The sequence below is a fragment of the Globicephala melas genome, chromosome 8 (assembly GCF_963455315.2).
Source record: "Globicephala melas chromosome 8, mGloMel1.2, whole genome shotgun sequence".
Classification (NCBI taxonomy): Eukaryota; Metazoa; Chordata; class Mammalia; order Artiodactyla; family Delphinidae; genus Globicephala; species Globicephala melas.
In genome coordinates, this window is record NC_083321.1 from 10,230,967 (window position 1) to 10,252,748 (window position 21,782).

General features: G+C 54.9%; 1 protein-coding gene across 1 annotated transcript; it reads right to left on the bottom strand.

The window, feature by feature from the left end:
• Positions 1-3,765: 3,765 nt before the first annotated feature.
• On the bottom strand, positions 3,766-18,339 carry CD6 (CD6 molecule). The gene is made up of 13 exons (XM_070046208.1): positions 18,303-18,339; positions 16,653-16,721; positions 15,361-15,711; positions 14,404-14,715; positions 13,365-13,667; positions 12,162-12,227; positions 9,574-9,714; positions 9,088-9,186; positions 7,882-8,004; positions 6,132-6,203; positions 5,652-5,912; positions 5,256-5,360; positions 3,766-4,764 (listed from the first exon to the last, which is right to left on the bottom strand). The coding sequence occupies exons 1-13, from the start codon at positions 18,337-18,339 to the stop codon at positions 4,700-4,702; spliced, it is 2,004 nt and encodes a 667-aa protein (XP_069902309.1). The 3' UTR covers positions 3,766-4,699.
• Positions 18,340-21,782: the final 3,443 nt, after the last annotated feature.

A 21,782-nucleotide genomic window follows, 5' to 3' on the forward strand; every position in this document is an offset into this window, starting at 1 on the left:
AGTCCCAGGCTTCAGCCAACATACACCACACAACTGTTCGGCAAACTCCTATACATCCTTCAATAGCCTATTCATTTGTTCCCTTTTTGTCATGCTATCTCCAACAAACTCTGGCAGTTGGTGGCTTCTTCCCCTCTGTCCACACAGCACTCTCTACAATGTGCTGGAGTCCTGAATGAGGCAGAGGTTACGTGCTTGGGTAGCACATGGGACAAAACTTGAATACGGTCAATATTACTTTTGAAGATCCCTTGAGAGGTGTAAAGAAGCAAGGCGCCTGGGAATGTGGATAGAATGCCCTTTTTTGTATAAGGATGGGTGTGGGGGGGAAACAAGAGGTATTCCTATTTGCTGGTGTTTGCATCAGAGAAATAAGTGTTTACTTGGGGATGGGGAAGAGAGGGGAGAGGGTAGACGGGTGGGTAACAAGATTTTAATGATATACGTTTGTATGTTTGGAGTTTTGAAGCATGTGAACATATTTACTATTTAAAAGAAGGGAGGAAGGGGGGAGGAAGGAAGGAAAGGAAAGGAACAAAGGAAAGAAGGAAGGAAGGAAGGAAGAAAGGAAGGAAGGAAGGAAGGAAAAGAAAATGCAAGCTCCTTATGAAGTCTCCTGTATTTGAGTCTGTCCTGTGCTGCCTCCAACCAGATGTCTCTCCCTCCAATGTTAGAGCAGCCAGAAGAAGCAACGGGTTTGTGTTTCAAGCCCATCACATATGAAAAATGTGAATCATTAATAACCAAGATCCCATCCAGTGTGGTAAGATGCCCACTCAGTGAATGGTTCTCAGGGCCTGAGGGAACAGAGTCCCGGCTCCCATCTCTCATCTCTCTTCCCGGGTGTTTGTTCACTGAGGGGTATGATGGGCTCAGTTGTGCTTTTTCTTTCTCTTCTGCGGCTGAGTAGATACACTTAAGTTCCTGTGGTTTAAATACGCCCATGATGCGCCCCCACCGTTCAGTGTGGTGGTTTCACATTGGGCTTTGGAGTTAGGTAGAAACGTTGTACTACTTGCCAAGCTGTGTGACCTCTGGCTAGTCACTTAACCTCTCTGGGCCTCAGTTTCCTTATTTATAAATTAGGGATGATACTAACTTCTCAGGGAGCTCTTTTGTGGATTATAAGAAATAATACATGCCTGGCACATAGTAATTGCCACTCACTGTCATCATTATCACCATCGTGGTCACCACCACCACACTCATGGAACATACTGCAGTTACTGATCTTTGTATCTGTCTCCCGCAGGGAAGAGCCAGGTTTCATTCCTCTCCGTGCCCCAGGGCCAGCATAGAGCCTGGCCACATACAAGTGCCCAGGCAGTGAGTTATCCCATCCCTGAATTTAGCATCTGAGCACCCAGAAGGTGCCTGTGCTGTCGGTGGACAGACAGGCTGGTGTCTCCAGACCTCAGAGCTGGCTGGGGCTCTGTACCCAGCAGTGTAGCTCCAGTGGGCACAGGGACAGGGATGGGTTTCCACTGGAAGTACCATGGTTAACGCTCAGACTCCAAAGCCAGACGGCACATATTAAAATCCCAGTGTTGCTGCTTTTTAGCTGTGTGACTTGGACACTTTACTTAACCGCTTTGAGCCTCAGTTTTCTCACCTATGAAATAGAGTTGGTGTGAGAATTGGCTGTCCTCAGCCTCTTCTCAGGCTGGACCACCCTTTACCTTGAAAGACACCTGGTTTCTTGCTCTGTCTTTGCTTACGCTATTCCTTCAACTTGGAATGCCCATCTCTCTCCACTCCCGTAGCTAACTCCTACCTACCCTTCACGACCCAGCTCAGGCATCACCTCCTCAGGAAGCCTTCCAGGATGGCCTGCCTCCAGCAGGGTCAGGGGCTCTTGTGGGCCCCATGCATTCCCTGTGTTTCGTTCTCTCACTGCACTCGCAGAGCCGCACAATTGCTGAAGCGCCTTCATTTCAGATATAGCCCCTCCCCCATATCAGTGTTTCCGAAATCGGGGTTCAGCTGCCACATCCATTTAACGTCTTTGTGTTTCCTCTCCCAGATCACTGAGGCATATATAATGCAAGGTCTCTAAAGAGTGGAGGGTAAGCGCACCGCTTATGACTGTAACTCCCCTGACGGGCTTCCATTCCTTCAGGTCACAGTGATGTCATTCATCCCAGCCTCTCCAGTCCCAGCTCAGGGCCTGGCTCTGTAAGGAATGGTCTGAGCGCTCTGGACACGTAGAGATGCGGGAAAGGTCTTTCCTGGGAGCAGCTCCCATCACCAGGCCGAGGAGACCTGGCAGGAGACCTTGTGGTTCAGGATGCCAGCCCTCAGAAAGTCCCCTGCCATGTGTGACCCTGGTGGTCCCAGGCTGCCTGGGGGCTGGGAGGGAGCAAGGGAGACATGTCTCAGAGTTTCCCCAATTTCTCTCAGTGTGTATGGAACAGAGGGGCCCAGGGATGGGGTGGTGGCTCTGGTGAGAAATGAGGGAGAACTCAGAGGGTGTCACCATCTCCCTGTCTGACTCCCAACGGGCAAAGGTGGGGAGGGGTAGGGCCAAATTGTGAATTGGCTACTAACTCTCTGAGTGACCTTGGACAAGTCCTTTCCCCTGCCAGGGCTCAGCGTCCTCCTCTGTAAAATGAGAGTGAGACAAACCTCCTCTAGCACCAATGTGCTAAGACCCCATGAATCGCTGTCTTCTCTTCTCCCCTTTCTCCTCTTACGGAGATCTCTTGCCTCTACTGATTCATCTACCAATGAGAGGGAACACTCATTGCCAAGCCTCTAGCCCACTGCTGTGTGCACTTTACGGACAAACTTTATAGCAAAGGCTCAGAGATGGAGAGTGACTTGCCGGAGACCACACAGCCAGGACAGGGTGGAGCCGGGATTTGAACCCTGGCTGTCTAAAAAAAAAGGCTTTCCACAAATCCCACAGACCCTGGGAGTCTGATCCCGCCCACCCCAGCACTAGCTCCCCCCTAGGAATCCCCCGCAGCCCCATGAGGGTTCAGAGGGCCGGAGGAGGGGGCCCCATCACAGGGCAACCACATCCTGTGACGGTTGACCTGGGGAGTGCCAGCTTTCTTTGCACCTCTGGGAGAGGTGAACGGAAAACAGGCCCCGCTCAGCCGCTCAGGGCAAGATCCACTGAGTGGCCTTCTCCACCATCCCTGGCTCTGGGAGGGCTCAGAGGAAAGCTGACCCCCAGCCTCCTCCCTGCAGGCAGAGCTGGGCATGGGCTGGTGCAGCTGGGCTAAAACCCCAGCCTCTGAGCAACCTGGGATCGAGGCCTTTTCCAGGCAGGCCTGAGATAAAATCTACTCACCCTGCCCTGCCTCAGAAGCTTATGGAGGCCCAGGTCAAAATGCATTCAGCGCAGCAAGGCTGGCCTCGCTGATCCAGGGCGCACTGGCAAATCAGGAAGGGGATGCTGAACTCACAGGCATCTGTCCATCACCTCCAGGAGGGCAGGCCCTGTGCCTTCCTGTCGCTGCATCCCCAGCATGTTCCATGGTGCCGGGCCACAGTACTCAATACATTTCCAATTCACCCTGACGTTTGCACCTCGATGGATAGAGCTGCCTCCAACCCAACACACACACAGACACACACACACACCGACACACACACACACACCGACACACACACACCGACACACACACACACACAGACACACACACACACACACACACACACAGAGGCAGAGCCTGGGTTCTGTGAGTTCAAAGACTTGTCACTCCACCCCTGGTTTCATTCCGCAACTGGTTTAATCTCGGGATACTCAGAGCAAGACACCAGAAGCTGGCCCTGAGCCCTCAGGCCTCTCCCTGGAGGCTGCCTGGGACACGTTTATGGCTCTAGGAGTGACACTGATATTTATGTGTTCATCGGGGAGGAGCCCATCCATCCAAGCAGACAGCTGGGGACTCGGGGCTTAGTGCAGCCTCTGGGCCCCTCCTGGAAGACATCTCTGTGCTTCTGCCCCACGGGGACGGAGCCCCACTCTGGGTCTCTGGCGGGGCTGGATGGGACCATCCTTGTAAATCTTTGGAAGCTCAGAATAAGGATTGCTGCCCGGGAATGGTCACTGCAGATCAGGGCTGTGTCTCTGGTGGGCTCCGAGGCTCTCTAGAGGCAGGGCTGGCCTCCGGCCCCGGGTGGTCGAGGGGGGGTAGCCATCCAGCTCCCTGTCCCATCCTGGGCTGTGCCCAGGAAGGCTGGACTCCCTGCTGGGTGCAGGTACCAACCTGAGCTTAGCCTGGGTCAGCTGGCGGCTCCCCCTAGCCAGCCCTAGCACCCACCTGTCAGACCAACAGCAGTCCAACGGCCCCTGCACATGGGGCCTCCCTGCCCCTCGCAGAGCTCCTCTGGGCCCTGAGCTGTCAGAGACTCAGGCAACCAAAGCCTCAGACACATGAGGGTCGGAAGGGGCCTCAGGAATCTCCCAGTTCAAACCTTCCACGCGGGCTGCCGAGCAGTGGCCTAGACTCTGCCGGTTCACCCCTGAGGCAGACAGCTCGGGCCCTTTCAGAGGCAGCACCTCTTCCTCGGGGCTGCTGTTTGGGGCTGGGGGAGGGCTGTGCTGGCAGGTCCTGTTGATGGATGGCGGCTGGGCCATACTAGGTGTGGAGGTTCCTTTCACGTCTCCAGGGGAGGACTCTCAGCTCCTGGGGCATGAGGGGGAGGGTGGGGGGAGGGCAGGGGGAGGAGCCGCGCCGGGCCCAGGCTAGGCTGCTCCAATGTCATCATAGTCTTCATTGGAGGAGGAGTCAGGCTGGGGAGTGAGGGACCCTGTGCGGTGGGAGACTCAGGTCAGTGGGAGGCCCAGTCATTGCGCCCGCTGAGCAGGGACAGAGCTGAGCAGGTCTGGGTCCACATTCCTCTCCCCCGGGATGCTGTGTGAGACCATCTTATAATCTTGTTCATGGCTACCTCCTTTGCTAGAATGTCAGTTCTGAAGGCAGAGCCTTGTCTGTGTAGTTCAGGGCTATAGTCCCTGAGTGCTGGGACCCCCTCTGCTGCCACCAGCTCCCCCAAGGGGCCATCTGGCTGCTTCTGCTTGAATGCCTCCACTAATGGGGAGCTCACTTCTTCTCAAGGCATTCTCTTTGAATCTTTCTCTGCCCCACCTACATCCATTTTCCCTACCTCCCTATATTCTTGTTTGCTTTAAAAAATCCCGTTACTTCTCTTTTTTTTCCCCCGTGGGCCAATGTATCCAGAGCTACCCCACTCATCCACCCTCCAGTCCCTCTCTGTGCCCCCTCCCCTGCCCCTGGCACCTGGACATCCAAACTGCTCAGCAGATGGGAGCTGGGGCGGCGGCTGGAAGTTCTGGTACCACTCTCCGGAGGAGGTGCTGGAGCTGTCATCGGCCGAAGGCCCTGCTGGAAACCCCCAGAGCCAGTCACCCTCTGCCAGGCTAGTTCGCAAAGTGCCAGAGCTGGGAGGCCCTCAAGACTCAGTAGAGTCAGGTCCTTAGCTTGACACCTGAGGAAATGAAGGCCCAGAGAGGGGAGGAGACTTGTCCAAGGTCACACAGCACGTGGCTGCCGAGCTGGGACTAGAGTCCTGAACTCAGACTGGCTCAGGGCTCCCAGCTTTACGCTTCCTCTGGCCAGGTCGGCTACAGGATGGGAGGCTGGAGCTGGCACACAACCCTCCTGGGCCCACCTTACCTGGAAAAGTTGCCTGGGAGCCAGCCAGCTCCAAGTTCAGGGGCTGCCCCAGCAGGGGCTTCCTCTCTGAAGAAAACACTTGAGAGTTCCACGGAGGCAGCCTGCTGCCAGGGCTATTACAGCACCCCTCCCCTGAAGATGTGCTGGAGCCGCCCTTGCTCCTTGGGTGGCGCTGAGGGCCCGTGGAGCGGGGGTCTGCAATGCAGTGTTCAGGGTTGGCAGGTGGGACCCGGGAGGCATGCACCTCTTCGAGTCCTGGGCCTGAAAGACAGAATCATGATAAAGAAGATGCAGTGCAGCAAGAGGGCTTTAAGTTAGACTTGAGAAAGAACTTACTGCCCATGGGAATCGTTAAAGTCAGGAAAGACCTGTTGAGGGAGGTGGCGCTGATGCATTTCAAGGCGAGTGACCTGCTAAGTCTGGAGGCAGGGCTGGCGTCCTAGTCACCTCCCCTCCACGTCCCTCCCCAGCCTGACTCACCTTCCTCCAAGGGGGGCATCTGGAACCTGTTCTGCCGGACCTCTTCATCTGTGAAGCGGTGCCGCTGGGAATCTACAAGCAGAGATGGCGGTGAGGAAGGAGGTGGGTAGGCTCCACCCCCTTGTCTGGGGCGTCCGGAGCAGAGCTGGTGTTCTGTGGGATTCGGGAGGCTGAACAGGGCAGCAGGACAACCCTGATGGCTTAGTCTTTTTCATCAGATCCCCAGGCTCAAGTTCTAGTCCAGGCAGACCCCAAGCCTCAATCTGAAACCGGCCTGGGGACAGGCTGCTTCTGGACAGAAACCCTAGTGCCCTGCACCTCCCCAGCCCCAGCTGTCCCTCCTGCCACTTAAGGGAACACGGGGAGTGCTTCTGCTGGGGCAGCTCAGGGCAGCAAAAGGTCAGATGTTGCCCCTGAGGAGCCTTCCAGAGTGAAGCTGAGGGTCTGGTATCTTTGTATCCTGGGCTCTGCGGTACCTCTGTTTCAGAATCAGAGCGGTGCAGATTCATAGCATCTTAAGAACTTGAGTGTCTGGAATCTGGGAATCAGCTTTTTGAATGTGTTACTGCTGACTTTTAGTCTCAGTGTCACAGGATTTTGGACTCCCGGTCTTGCATCTTACATGCCTGGACTCAGAATCTCAGGTTCTAAGGACACTCATCTCTGTGGCTCCCAAATGCTGGACCACTGCCCCGCAGAGTGGAACCATCCACACTGCCCCCCAGAGGCCCTGGTTCAGCAGGTGGGGCCAAGATGGCTGCTGCCCCCAGTACCCATCCTACTGCCCCGCTCCCGGGACTAGGAGACCTCTGGGCTTTATCTGGACACAGCTGCCCAGGACAGAGGCTTCGTCTCCCCGCCTCTCTTGCAGCTGCTGGGTTTAAGTTCTGACGGGTGGAAAGTGTGTGGGAGCTGTGGGAGCATCCCTGGCGTCCTGCCATACAGGGTAGGGCACGCCTCACCTTCCCCCTTCCGGCAGCCTAGAATGCAGACACGGTGGTGAGCCACTCTGGACCATGTGGACCGGGCAACGTCTTAGCGACTGCAGAGTATCAAGAAAGGAGCCCGGGCCCCCTCCAACTTCTCCGGATGATGTCATTTGGAGTCTGTGTCACACACAGCCAAACTCTCATCCTAGCTTATAAAGGAGGTCCCGGGTGGGGCTCAGGAAGTTTCGATGAGCTCCCAAGGGATTTCACAATAGATGTGAGAGTCTCTGCTCTCGTCCGACCTCCCGGCCTCACGTGGGTCCTGCCTGAGCACTGGCTTTCCTCCTTCTATATCCCTAACAGGCAGAGAGCAGAGCTGGAGAAGCCGGATGAGAAGTGCGAGCTGGGCTCATGGTGGAGGTGGGCAAGGAGGTGAGATTGACGGGGCAGGATGGGACACAGAAGGGGTGAGAGCATGCGAGAAGCCATCTGAACTGGAGTGCCTCGCATCGGACACAGACGCAGCCACAGTTAGGTGACTGGCGAGGGACTGGTCTTGAGACCTGCCTGACCACAGACAAGCACGGGAGAGAAGGTGGTCCAAGGGGAAATGACTAGAGATGTCTCCAGGGTCACAAAGCACTTTGAAAACTTCAGTGCGGGACCATTGAGCGTCAGTCCAGTGGTCACAGCGAGGGAGATGCCCCTCTCATCGTGCAGGGGTCACCAAGGGGGGAAACTAGCGCAGGCCCCCCGGCCAGCTGGGCCCTCTCCCTGGTGCGGGCCGGTGGGCCCTCGGGAGTCCGGGCGCGGGCACTCACTGTAGAAGGTGGTCAGGGCCACGGGAGGCTGGCTGCTGAAGTCATAGTGCTCATAGTCTGAGTCCGAGCTGGAGTTCGAGTCTTCAGGGGGCGGAGCCTGGACCTGGATGGGCAGCTTGGGAACTGGGGAGAGAACAGAGTGGGGAGCGTGGCAAGGCAGGGGGCAGAAAGCTGCAGAGAGAGGCGGCAGAGAGCGCGGACCGTGGGGGCCGGAGACAGAGGGGCAGGGAGTGCGCCAGGCAGCCCATCTCGTACAAGACCATCGGGCCTGGGTTTTCCAAGCTCCCCCGCGTCCATTTCAAACACGGGGAACTAAATAACATTTCTTTACTTAACAAACACATAGTAGTCCCTGCAGGCCAGGCACTATTCCAACATTTATAAATATTATCTCAGTTAATGCTCATAAGAACTCCGTGAGGTAGCGAGGTTAGCGTCCCCATTTTATAGCTGGGGAAACTGAGGCACAGAGACATTCTCACATTGCCTAGAGAAGCAGGCCACGTGGCTCTTAACCTCTAGACCATAATATTCAGTGAGTGGCTGCTCTGTGCCTACTCTCGTGCTAGGTCTGTGTTCATACTCTCTTCTCAAATATCTGGATATCCTGTGTGCAAAGAATCTTTATAACATATGTCTGTGTTTTGTATTGGTTTTTGTGTCCCTGAACTCTTTCAAATAAAGGCGATTTAATATATTCATAATGCAGTGTGATTAAACTCAAGCTTCTTCACAAGACTCTCAAGAGGTAATGCATTGATGTATCATTAAAGATGGGTGACTGATCCCATTTTTTTTGACTCGGAAAATATGAAATAAGATTATGTTCCAGGAAGATCTTGATGGGGCGTTGCAGGGAGGCTGATTGGGCAGACCACTGGAAGAGGCAATGGTGTTACAAACCTACTGGCCAATTAGCAAAACAGAGCTTTCCTTTGAGAACCAAGGTCCAAAATGCCCTGGGCCTGTTTTGGTCCAGGATTCAAAAGCTTCGAGTTCTAGAATGAGTGCACTGGAAAGTCATCAGCCTATCAAGGCCCAGACTGAGGCTGGACCTGCTCAAGGTCCCACAGCCACTGGTGGGCTGGCCCAGGTCTCATCTCCAGCTGGGGCACTGCTTTGACCTAAGCAGTACTGACCCTCCGGAAAATATCCCCTTCTTGTCCTCCCCCGCCCTCCTCACCCCCAGGGTGGGTGACATCCTACTTTCTTCTTTGGCGATGGTGATGGGAACCTCTTGATAGCTTGTGGTCCCCGCTGGGGTGGTGGTGGGTAGGTGCTGGTGTTTCACCATAGCGGGGAGGGCTGAGGAAGGGGAGGCAGAGATCCTGCAAGTCATTTTTTGCACCTTCCAGTCTTCCTGGCTCTGCTCTCATGGGGACACCTCCCTCCTCACCTTCCCCATCCCCAAACACCCACCCACCCACACCCACACACACACACACACACACACACACACACACACACACACACACAATCTTGGTCCTCCTGTGGACAACTTCTGGGGGGCATGCTGGGAAAATCCTTCCCATCAGGAGGTGCTTCTTGGGGCCAGGGCTGGGTGGCCATTGCCAGATCACTGCCATTCCTGCTGAGGTTCCCCATGGCTCATGTCCCCCTGGGAGGACTGTCTCAGTTCTGCTTCTTTTCATCCCTGGGCCTTTCCCATGGCTCCTGGGACTCTGCACCTACCGTATTTTCCTTTAATTCTCAAGAGGATGATGGCTATGAAACTGAGTGAGACAAGAAGGAGAATTCCCAGAACGATGCAAGGGATGAGAAGCATTAGCTCTCGAGATTCCCAGTCCTTCATTTTCACCGTCACAGAAGATTCTGGAAGCAAGAACCCCAAATCAGGGAGAAAAAGGAAGGGACATGGACTTCTCCTTGTCATTCTCACCTCTCCTTCTTCTCTGCATCCGACCTACTTCCCTTTTGGACGTATACTCCTCTTCCCTTCTTTTTTTTTTGAATTTTCCCAACTGCTTTTAGGTGCCTGGTATATAGTAGATGCCTGAGAAATGCATATTGAATGAATAACTGGCTGAATGAAACTTTCTCCTGGCCACGAAGCCAGGAGATCTGTCTCTGCTCAACAATTATTGAGCACCCACTGTGTGCCAGGCACTAGACCTGGGGAGACAAATATGACGGCAGTGTCACGGGCCTTGAGGGTCTCTGTCTAGTGGGAAGTTTGACAAGCCGACTCAATCCAATTCAGCAAGTTTCCTGCTGTGATGAAGGTATAGACAGCCGTGCGGCCCTCCAAGGGGCACCTGATTCTCTACAGGGGAGACCAAGGCTGGATCCCCAGAGAAGGTGGCTCTGAGCATCTGCTGGCAGGGAACAGACCATCAGGAGAGCGAGATCTCCTTTCCTTGCCCCAGATGCGTCCTTCTTACCAGACATGCACCCTGAGGGCGGGGGTGGGGGGGTGGGCATGATTCCAGACCTCCCAGCTCTGCAGCCCCTGGTGTGACTTCTTGCTTTCCCCTCCCTCCTGGCCTCACCCCTGCTGAAAAGAGCCCAAAGCAGAGAATGGATGGAAGCTGCAATGAGGCCCTAACCTTCATCATCCCAGAGACACGAACTATCTCCTGCTCAGAAAGCCTGGGGTGCGCAGGCCACAGAGCTGGAGGAAGGGTAGCGACAGTAACGCGGGAGGCTGGTGGCAGCGTCTGCTCCCCCTGGGAGATTACCCCCACCTCCACCCCGTCCTCATTTTCTCCCCTCTCCCTTTCTGTTTGCAAACGGGGCAGACTGGGCTGGGGTAGGGACTGGATTTAGCATCAGCAAGCAGGTGCAAGGGAGAGACTGGACTGTGGGGGGCTGTGGGGAGACCCGTGAATGTGGGCCCCATTCCCAGTGTGCTCCCAGTGTGCTCCCTGGAGACCGGCTCTCCATAACAGCTCTGCTCTTCTGAGGGCGACGTGGCTCCCCGCCCCGAACTCAGCAATTGAGAGTGTGCGAGGGTGTGTGGGTCCTGGCAGGAGCTCGCCCTCCAGCCTGCACAGTCCCCAGCATTTCATACCCTCTCCGTGCCCTCAGCCATTGCCAGGTTCCCTGGCAGGACTTGGTGCCCCTCTGTCCCCTCCCCAAGCCGCCCACCCACCTCTGGAGAGGGTCTGAGAGAGGGAGCCAGGAGCCAGGGGAAGGGGTAAGCCTGTGGATCTGGGCCAGCCCCTGCGGTTATCTCGGAGCTGCCACGGGGCTCCCTGCCTGGACTAAATAATCAATAAATAAGAATAACTGAGGCCCAGACAGTGCTTACTATGTACTAAGCCCTGTTGTAAGTACTTTCTAAAAATTAATTTACTGGAGACTCACAACAATGCTAGGAGAGAAGTACTAGGATTATCATCCTTGTGTTTTGTTTTGTTTTGGTTTTTTTGTGGTACGCGGGCCTCTCACCGTGGTGGCCCCTCCCGTTGCGGAGCACAGGCTCCGTACGCGCAGGCTCAGCGGCCACGGCTCACAGGCCCAGCCGCTCCGCGGCATGTGGGATCCTCCCGGACCGGGGCACGAACCCGTGTCCCCTGCATCGGCAGGCGGACTCTCAACCACTGTGCCTCCAGGGAAGCCCCTATCATCCTCGTTTTATAGTCAAGGGATCTGAGGCTCAGAGAGGTTAAGAATTGCCCAACATTATACAGCTAGCAAGAGGCACAGCTGGGGGCTGGGCCCCAGGAGTTGGCTACACACAAGTGGAGGACAGACCAAGTGTGGATTCAGAGTTCACAGCCTTGCAGGCAAATTCTAGCCGACACTGCTGGCCATCACCTCACCCTCTGAGCCCAAGCTTCTTCCTCTATGTAAGGGTTGTGAGAAGACCTCCCCCAGGGGGCTGCTGGGAAGATTAAAGGGTTGGGAAATAATGACTGTAAAGCACTGGCCGGTGCCCAGAACATTATAAACACACTGCCTGTTGCCCTCGGCGTCCCCAACCCCCCAGCTGGTGTCAGATCAGCTCCAGTTCTCTACAGCTCTATCCTCTGCCCTACAGGAGCTCACAGAGAGTGGGAAGAGGACTCCTGTCCAAGAAATATCAGGATTCAGGGAGCTGTGGAGCTGACATGATAGAGGCAGGCGAGGTGAAAGGAGCACGAAGCAGCCAGAGAGCCCCGGGGATGGTGGGGGGAGTCAAGTTCACTGTCTGGAGGTAGCGGATGGGGGACAAACCGTCAGAACCCTCCTGCAGACACACACACACACACACACACACACACACACACACGTGCACACCTGAGCCTCTGCGAAACTGCATCCCCAGGGACACTCACCCACAGTGACCGGCTGACCAGTTGCAGGGATTTCAGAAGTGGACAGATTGAGCAGGCTCCGGGCACCTGTCAGAAAGCACTGTTCATTCACTCAGCACACGTGCCCGAGCACCTACCGTGGCCAGGCCTTGTGCTAGAAACTGGACAAGACAGACAAGTGGCCTGCAACTGGGGGTGTGTTCCCACCGGGGCCCATGGCGGAGTCTTTCCCACACCCCACCATAAGGAGGATCTCATGGATTTAATGCTAGGAAGGTATTTTGGTTTAAATAAAGGGCTAATGAAAGAATTAGCCCTTCCTTCTGCATAATCTGCTATAGAACACAAGTATTTCCCTTTTCCATCTAGTATTAGATTTGGTCTGCACACCTGCCTCAGGAAGTGGGAATCTGACAGTCTTGTCATTATCATAACCATCTGACTGGCAAGGGGTGGACCTTACAACGTCCCTTGGTGGATATTATCTGACTTCCCGGCTCCCCTGTGACGTGCCTGGTGTCAGCATCCACATATTCACAAGACGAAGCCTCCCAGCTGGTGACTGGCAGAGCTGGAATTCATAGCCTGGTGTCTGAACTCCATAGAGATGCTAACGCTGTGTTTGTTTAACGCTCTTGCTTTTTCACATGTTAACACCTCAGAAATCGGGGTGATGACATCTATCGTTACAGCTGATGGCACGTCAAGAGTTTATTTTGGCAGCATTTCTGGTACATAAAATACTAACAGTGTGACTCGTCATCAATGCCATCTTAGACTTCGTGAAACCCAATTCACAGAGCAGGTGGGAGGCTCTGCTGAAATATATACTGAGTGCCCGGCAATGCCGGGCACCTGGTTAGGGCTCCAGACACTGTGGCTGATATTATTAGTGTCTCCTAATGCTATTTTTATGATGATCACCAGCCCTGGGATGGCACATTGGTTTTATCTCCTGAGCCGGCTCCAGTCAAGAGGGAGCACTGCTTCGCGTATAATAACGCCTCAATAAAGATTGGATTCATGATTCTAGGACTGAGGAAAAGATTGCCCTGGTTCATCAGTAATGTCTGCCTGGGCATGGTAAGGGCAATGGTCCCTCTTAGGCCAGTATTTGCCGTTCCTGATCTAGCGCAAGCTGTATTCCTTGGGCTATAAATCCAGATGCAATTCCTAGTCCAAATCTGGGGGTGGGGGGAGTGGGGTGGGTGGGAGGAGGGGTACCTGAGCAGAGGACCCTGGCTGCCTGTGATTGTCTGCAGAGGTTGGAGTTATTGAACCGCCAGAAGCACTCGGAGAGCGTGGGCTCCCCTCCCTCGCATGAGTAGTACATCTTGCCCGACAGGGAGTGCGGCAGCCCCTTGGGCACCCGGGCCAGAGTCCCACAGCCCAAGTCCCGGCAGAGCACGTTGGCCTCTGGTTCGTACCACGTACTGTCACACACTGTGTTCCAGACCCCTCGAAAGTACACCTCCACCTGGCCCTCGCAGGGGTCAGCGCCCCCGGTCAGGCGCCAGGACTGGTGCTCTGCAGGGGGTGGGGGGGATCAGAGTCAGGTCAGGATCCTTTGGGCAGAAACCCTCACCAGCCCCGACCCACAAATGCAAACTCCCCAGAGCCAATCGGTCTCCAGATCTTGTGTGCTCTCCCTCCTGCCTCTGCATCCCTCCTCTCATCTGCCCCACCTGCTCCAGCTGGCCCTGCTGCTGTCTACATCCTGGCTGCTCAAATGTGGTCCTTGGACCGGGAGCTTCCGTATCACCTGGGATCTTGTTAGAAATGCAGAATTTCAAGCCCTGCCTCAGACCTACTGAATCAGAATGTACGTTGGACGAGACCTGCCTCCCTCCCCATTCTTGGGCACATTAAGAGAAGCGCTGGCTGGACCAGAACTTCCTGTCCTCATCTGGGCTCCAACAGCCTCCACAGGGTCTCCCAGCCTCCATCTCTTCTTGCTGTTCTGAACCAGGTGACCAACTCCCACTCAGAAAAAGCCTCACTTCTAATGTCACCTACTCCAGGAGGTGGGCAGGCTTAGCCCCCCAGCTCTGGATTGCCTGCTGTCTCTTAACTCCACCTGGCTTCCTTTCGTAAGGCATTTGCCACTCTCTCTCCTGGATTATGTCTGTCTGGGTCTCATCTTCCCTCTTGGGCTATGACCTCCCATGGGCAGGGACCATCTGTCCAGCACTAACTACAGTCCTGGCGCCCAGCAGGCCTGCAGTAAGTGTTGGATAACCGTGGCGCAGCATCGCCCACTGACCTGAGCACACCACGCCGGCGTCCTCCTTGTGGCCACAGTAGCCATTTCCCGGCAGCCCCAGGCAGTCCCACAGGTAGGTCTCCGACCCGGAACAGTTCACTTGGTCCCGGTGGATGCGTCCTTGGCCAGGCGCAAAGTGCAAGCCGGGCAGGGCCTGGACCGCCCAGCCACAGCTCAGTTGCCGGCACACCACGTGGGCATCGTCCAGGTCCCACGTGTCGTCACACACCGAACCCCACTGTCCGTGCTCCAGCATCTCCACGCGGCCCTCGCACGGGCTGCCACCACCCACCAATTTCAAATCGAGGTTTTCTGGGGATAGGAGGAGAAGGGGTTTGTGGATGTGAGGAAGGGGCGAAAGGAAGGGAAGTCAGGGGGAGGGTTGTTGGGCAGGAGAGCTGTGCCTGGGGCTGTGGACCCAGTGAGAGAAAGAGGGGCGGGTAACCCAGTGGGCAAGACTGGGGAACACGGCCTGTCTGGGCTGGGGACCTGGGGTGGGGCGGAGGTGGGGAACTGGTCAAGGCTGGGGACCCAGGGGTGGTGCCGGATACCTAGTGGGAGGGGCTGGGAGCCTTTTGGGAGGGGCTAGTAACCTGGTGGGCGGTGCTGAGGAATCGGCTCAGGGCTGCGGGCGGGGTAGGCTGAGCGGCAGACCAGTGGGTGGGGCAAGAGACCGGGTGGGCGGAGCCTGAAGAGCAGGTCTCGGGGCTGGGGAGCGGCAGCGCTAAGAGATCCTGGGAACCTGGCATATTTCTGTACCAGGGGGTAGAGGCGCTGCAGCCCTCCGGTGAGGGAACCAATTGTATTCGCGTCGGTGGTGGGTCTGGGTAGAAGTCCGGAGGGCGAGACTTGGGTCCAGTGGCCAGGGCTGGGGACAGGATGCGGGGCAGTGGCCGAAGGACTGGGAGGTAGGACAGGGAGGAGGCCGGCGGCGGGAGCGGGTTGGTCCGCTCGTACCTGCACAGGTGACCTGGACCGGCCTCTCGTCGCTGCTGCACGCGTGCTCCACCACCTTGCAGAGCTGCCATTCGGGGCCGCTGCACTGGACGGTGGGCGCTAGGGCCCACGTGGTATTCGGGGCCCAGCTGGCGTTTCCCGCGGCTGCACCAGTCGGCAGCGCCGGAGTCGGCGGGACGGGCTGTTCCAGCGGCTCCGCCCGGCCGCAGCCCAGCGAGCGGCACACAGCCTCGGAGGCGCGGAGGTCCCAGAGTGCCCCGCACGCGGGCTCCCAGGACTGCCGGAACCAGACCTCCGCCGTCCCGTTGCAGCGGCTGCTCCCATTCATCAGGCGGACCTGGAGTCGCTCCCCTGGAAGGGCCAGACCCTAGCTGAGCCTCGGCTGATTCGGATTCTGCCGACCTCAGGGATGGAGGTGGAGGCGGACAGCTGCCAAGGGTCCCACCACTGATCTGCTGCGTGACCTTGGACCATACCCTACCCGCTCTGAGCCTCAGCCTTCCAGTCTGCAAAATGGGGCTGGGCTGCCTCATCGCCTGACCCTTTGGTCCTCCTTAGAGACAGGAGAAGGTAGGGCCGAAGGTGACTGGAGGTTAGGATGGGTTAGCCCTGGGGTGTCCAGTCCCCACAGACCCTTCTTTCTTGCCTCTGTCTCCAGAGTCACCCTTGTGTGAAAGGAGTGCAGGGTTCTGGGTTGAGAGGCCCTCTCCCCCGCTACTGTGGGTGCCATGCTGCCCCTCCCAGGCCCCTCTGCTATTCTGAGGGTACAACCGTGGAGGCTGCCATTGTGACACCGGAACCTTGGAGGATGGACATGGGGTTGGTGATGGGGTTGAAGGTGGGCGGCCTCAGTGGATGGTGGTCCCCCCTTCCCCAGAGCCCCTCCTTGGGGAATCACCTCCTGTTTCTGCCCAGGGTTGCACACAACTTTGCACAGAGTAGGTCCTTAAATATCTGTTGAGTTAATTGAGGACCCATCTGATGGAACCCCACCACTCCTACCAAGTGTCCTTTAGCTTGTTCTCAACAAATCCCCTTTAAATGCCCGCTGAATACCTTGCCCACATGTGCATGACCTTTCATCAGTGGCCTCCCAAAGATGGCAGCTCTAAGATCTCAAAGTGAATCTAGTGGTGGAGCTTCATGCATTGGGTCAGGAAGGAGAAGTGTTGTCTGAAGTCAGGGAGCCTCCCTGGTACCATAAAAACCCATTTCCCTTTCCCATCACCCCCACAGACCACCTACTTGGTCTCAGAAAGCTGACTGTGAGCCCCGCAAGATTGGTTCCTCACCTGGCTCCAGGAGCTGGCTCTCTTCACTGGTGGTGTTGGGCTGGCCAGATGGGGCTGGACTTGGGTGACCTGAAATTAACCAGCAACAGCCGTGAGTGAGCTCAGGCCTGGAGGGCACACAGGTGCCTTGAAGGGTAGGGGGCACTTTCCGGATCCTTCTGTGGCTACATGGGGCCTCTGGTAGGACAGGGTCCTCGACCTTGGGTGCACTTACCTCCTTCTGGGGTAGGGAAATTCTCAAGCTTTGGAGTTGCAGCATCCTGCACTTCATCTACTAATCGTGCACGCACCCTCAGAAATGAGAGGAGAGCAGAGAGGAACAGCTGTGGCTTTGGGGCCAGACCCACTTACTGGCTGAGTGACCGTGGAGGGCTTACTAACTGCTCTCGGCCAGAGTCCCAATTTGTTGGCAATAACACTTACAAAGGTTTAGTGAGTCTAAAAGGAGGCAGTACCTGTAAAACACTTCACATACAGAAGAAGTTAAAAAATGGGAGTTATTATCAGGAAAAACATTTTCGGTTTGGAAAATTTGTCTGAGAAATTCACACCAGACTTTAGGGTAATTGGAGCGTCCTGAGCTGGGAACCATTGGGCTATGAAGTACTTTCAGACACTAAGAAGCTAACATTTGCTGAGGACCGATTATACGCCAAGGTCTTTGCATATGTTATTCCATTTTCCTTCAACAACACAGTGAGGTAGGTATTAGCATCCACTTTTTAGAAATTAGGAAAGGGAGGCCCAGAGAATAGAAATCAATTGACTGTGCCGGATTGTGTCCATTTGTCCCTCCAGAGCCTCTGTCCGCTTGGCCCTGGGAGGCTGACCTGTTTCAACTAAATCAGCATCTTCCAGGGCACTTGGGCTCAGCCAATGGGGAGTCCCAGCAGAGAGAGGAGGGAAGGAAGAGAGTGAAGTCGTGGTGTTTATCCTCCTGGTTCCCTCCCGGTGGGATCCCTTGGGCAGGTTGTGTCCCTCATCTGAAGGTCATTGGTCCTCTCCACGGGGTCACTTCTCCTTGACTTTCTCCTTCCGGGTCTCAATGACCACTCTGTGGTCTTGTCTGCTCAGGGTGATGGCAGCTCAGCTGCTCCGAGCTCCTGGTTACTACATTAGCCTTTCTAAATAGTCCTTTTCTAACTGAGACCCCTTCAAACTCCTATTTTGAGCATGCCACCTGTTTCCTGTTGGGACCCTGGCTGCTACATGGCCTGAAGCCACCCAGCTAGCAAGTGCCCAGCTAGCAAGCTAGCAGGCCAGGATTTGAACTGTCTCCGAGGAACTGGATCCATGCCGGGCAGGGATATTTCGGTTGGCAGAAACATGAAAGGAGGGATGTGGCTAGGACTGTAGTGCTCATAAAGGAGCTCCGCTACACTTCTGGGTTCTCCTGCCCTTAGGTTGGAGCCATTGACGTCTAGGCAGAGGGACGTGTACCCACTGCTGGACCAAGGTAGGTAAGAGGCAGTGAGCCTCTTCCATCTCTTCCTGCTCTGTTGTGGCCAAATTAGAAGCCCTGGGCTCCCAATGCAAAGACGAGGTGGAGGGGGACATTGACCCACCTTGAGTTTTGTGCAAGAAGTGAGCCTTTCTAGTGTTAAGCCTTGAAGATTTTGAGATGTACTTATTATCACAGCCTAGCCTGACCTGGCCTGAGTGCTGCAGGGGCTGAAGATTCAGGCATGACTGCTATACATTCCCAGCCTCACCTGAGAATATTCCATGGACTCACACCTAGATGAGCGTACACACACACACACACACACACACACACACACACACCTGCAGACACAGCTCTCCTACAAGCATCCAACTGGGCTACTCCATCACTCAGACAGAAGTAATCAAGCCTTTAATTGCCTGTCCTCACCAACTCCCTGGTTGACTGCCCAGCCTGACCCCCTGAATGGGAAATGACTCAGAATTCAGAGCACAAACTCTGCAGCTAATGTCATAGAGGATTCAAATGCTCCCAAGTCAGGATTTCAGAGTCCCGGTTCCCCCGGCAATGGTCCCGGTGCTGCTGTGCAGTTGTTATTATTTCTGCATGTGCTGGGGTGGGGAGGGGAATGGAGGGACTGGGATGCTGGCTGTGGTGCGTGCGTGTGTGATTGTGGGGGGTGTGTGTGTATGTGGTTGTGAGAGTGTGTATGTGTATGTCTCTGCGTGTATATGTGAGTGTGTGTGTTGTTGTGACTGCCTGTGTGTCTGTGGGGGGTCTCTACATGCCTCTGTATACCTATCTCTGGTCTGAGAAACTATTTCTCATGCATAAAGGCACACATGTTTTCTGCTAGATCAGAAAACCCTGGAGGGCAGGGCCAAAGGCCGGGTCAGCCCCATACCCCCAGAGTGCCCAACACAGTGTTTGCTGATTGACTGAATGAATGAAAGAGTGAGCAGGGGCCGCCAGCTCCAAGGACAGCCATTGCCGAGGCAGTTCATTGATACCAGATATACTCAAGGGTTTGTTTCCTGTGTCACAGGCACTTCCTGTCCCCTATCCCAACAAGGGAGACTGGCTTTTGTGTTTTGACTTCTGTGCGCAGGAACAGAAGTTACCTCTCAGCCTCCTTCCATCCGGGCCTGGGTTCACAGAGAACCCGGCGCAGGATCTGCCCTTCCCAGACCTTGTTACTGCCTTTGCCCGGCCCTGTGCTTCAGACTTTTCTATAAATTTAATTCTCATGTTGGCTGCAACAAAGTTATTTGAAAAGGAGCCTTTACCCTATCCTGTGAATTTGCTTTACAACGCAAAGATGCCCGAACGTAAAAGTATACATTACAGTTTTCTGAACAGCAAACAATTGGAAAGAGTGAATGCCCATCTGCTGGGAAATTTGCAGAATAAATATGGTCTATTTACAGCATGGCATCTTATGCAGCCTTTATGAAGAATGAAACAGGCTTATACCAGTTGGAGGGATTTCCACGCTCTGTTGAGTAAGGAAGCAAGATACAAAGAAGAAAAAATAATATGATACAACTTTTGCAAAACAATGGCCAAAAAACCACACTTACGAACTGGTATCACTATGTGAACATGGAGGAAATTATGGAAGAACACATAATTTACCCATGAAAATGGGTAAATTAGAAAGGCGGGTGGGAATTCCCTGGCAGTCCAGTGGTCAGGACTTTGTGCTTTCAGTGCCAAGGGGGCGGGTTCAATCCCTGGTCGGGGAACAAATATCCTGCAAGCCAAAAAAAGGCAGCACCCCCCAAAAAAAGGAGGGCTTCAAGGGAAGGACAGAGCAGGGCCAGCTCCGTGGCCGTGTGACCTGCACTTAAGTGTCCTGGACTTGGTTTAATGCTCTGCCATCTCCATCTTGAAATTCTTAATAATTTTGGAACAAAGGGTCCTGAATTTTCATACTGCGCTGGGCCCTGCAAATTATGTTGCTGGTCCTGGGGGTGAGTCATGCCACTGGGAGAAGAGAGGCGGGAGAGAGAGAAGAAACAAGTGGTGAAAGAGAGAGATGAAAGGCTGTACTAAGAAAAACCACATATACAGATGAGTATACATAATTGTATATAGATTCCATCTATATAAGATTAGGTACAGAGGTAGATATGCAGAAAAACTAGAAAAGATAACAAGATAAATGGGCTTTTTGTATTGCTTGCCTAAAATACAAGGGAATTGTAAAAATAAGTATACTAGAAATAAAGCCAAGTTAGAAATGTTGAAAGACATGTCGTCATCAAATAGAGACTCTTTGAGGAGATCAGATGATCTCTGAGGATGACAGAGCATTGAAAATAAAATAATTAAATACCTTTTTTTTTTTGCGGTACGCAGGCCTCTCACTGCTGTGGCCTCTCTCGTTGTGGAGCACAAGCTCCGGACACGCAGGCCCAGCGGCCATGGCTCAAGGGCCCAGCCGCTCCGCGGCATGTGGGATCTTCCCGGACTGGGGCACGAACCCGCGTCCCCTGCGTTGGCAAGCGGACTCTCAACCACTGCACCACCAGGGAAGCCCTAAATACCGTTTTTACCACTTTGTTCAGTGTTATTTAATGCTCAGTTCATTTACCACTTGAAATTCTCCTGTGTGCCCAGAAAACCATCTTGGGTTGAGCCTCACATTCTGGAAAGTTATGGACCAAGAGGGATAAGGGAGGGAGGGGAGGTTGCTGACTGGGAGGCGAAAGAAGTTGGGAGAGCTACCCAGCACCCCCAAGGAAGGTGGCAGCTTTTTTAGGCTGGTCCCAAGCAGAGTGGGGCAGGATGTTGGCTAGGGCAGCAAGAGGAAGATGCCAGGGGAGGATGAAGTGAAGGAGACCAGAGCATGGGGAAAATGAAAGCACTGCAGAGCCACCTTGCCAGGAACCGGAAAAAATGGGCCACTTGTCCCCTTCCTGGGTCACCCAGGCCCATGGGATTTCCCCGTAGCTTTTGGAAGGTGAGAGACACAGGGAGGGAGGAGGCACAGACACTGAAGGAAAGGGGGTTGTTCTCCCGGCCAAGGCCCCAGCTGGCCAGCCCAGTGTCAGAGCAAGGCTGACACAGAGAGTTTCAGGTCCCTGTAGGGGCTGTGGAATGCCGGCCTGGCCACACACCCATATGGGGGTGAGATAAACAGCAGCTACCGCTGAGGGCACCCTCGGCCCTGGCTCCATCAGATGTGCCGAGGAGCACGTAGGCGCATAGTAAATGCTCACCCAATGGACGATGGATGCAGAGATGCTGTACAGAGGGGAAGGCACGGTGGAGCAGGGCTACAGAACTACGGGGGGAGGAACCCACAACAAGAGCCAGTGAGGGGAGCGGGGCAGGCAGCATTGGCCAGAAGCTCACCTTTCTCTCCTTAATATCAGTGCGAAGTGTTTGTGAGCACGTGTGTCAACAGCCTCAAAAACAAAAAGGAGGGCTTCCCTGGTGGCGCAGTGGTTGAGGGTCCGCCTGCCGATGCAGGGAACACAGGTTCGTGCCCCGGTCCGGGAAGATCCCACATGCCGCAGAGCGGCTGGGCGCGTGAGCCATGGCCGCTGAGCCTGCGCGTCCGGAGCCTGTGCTCCGCAACGGGAGAGGCCACAACAGTGAGAGGCCCGCGTACCGCAAAAAAAAAAAAAAAAAGGAACAAACCAGCCCCTTTTGATCCAGTAATCCCACTTCTGGGAACC

Bases quoted from the DNA above. Each gene is read 5' to 3' on its own strand.
- CD6 (XM_070046208.1), bottom strand. From the start codon at position 18,339: ATGCCTGAATCTTCAGCCCCTGCAGCACTCAGGCCAG. The intron at 15,712-16,652 runs GTGAGGAACCAA...TGGCCCTTCCAG, and splicing joins GAGCCAGCTCCTGGAGCCAG to GGGAGCGACTCCAGGTCCGC. The intron at 5,913-6,131 runs GTGAGTCAGGCT...TCTGTCTTTCAG, and splicing joins GATGCCCCCCTTGGAGGAAG to GCCCAGGACTCGAAGAGGTG.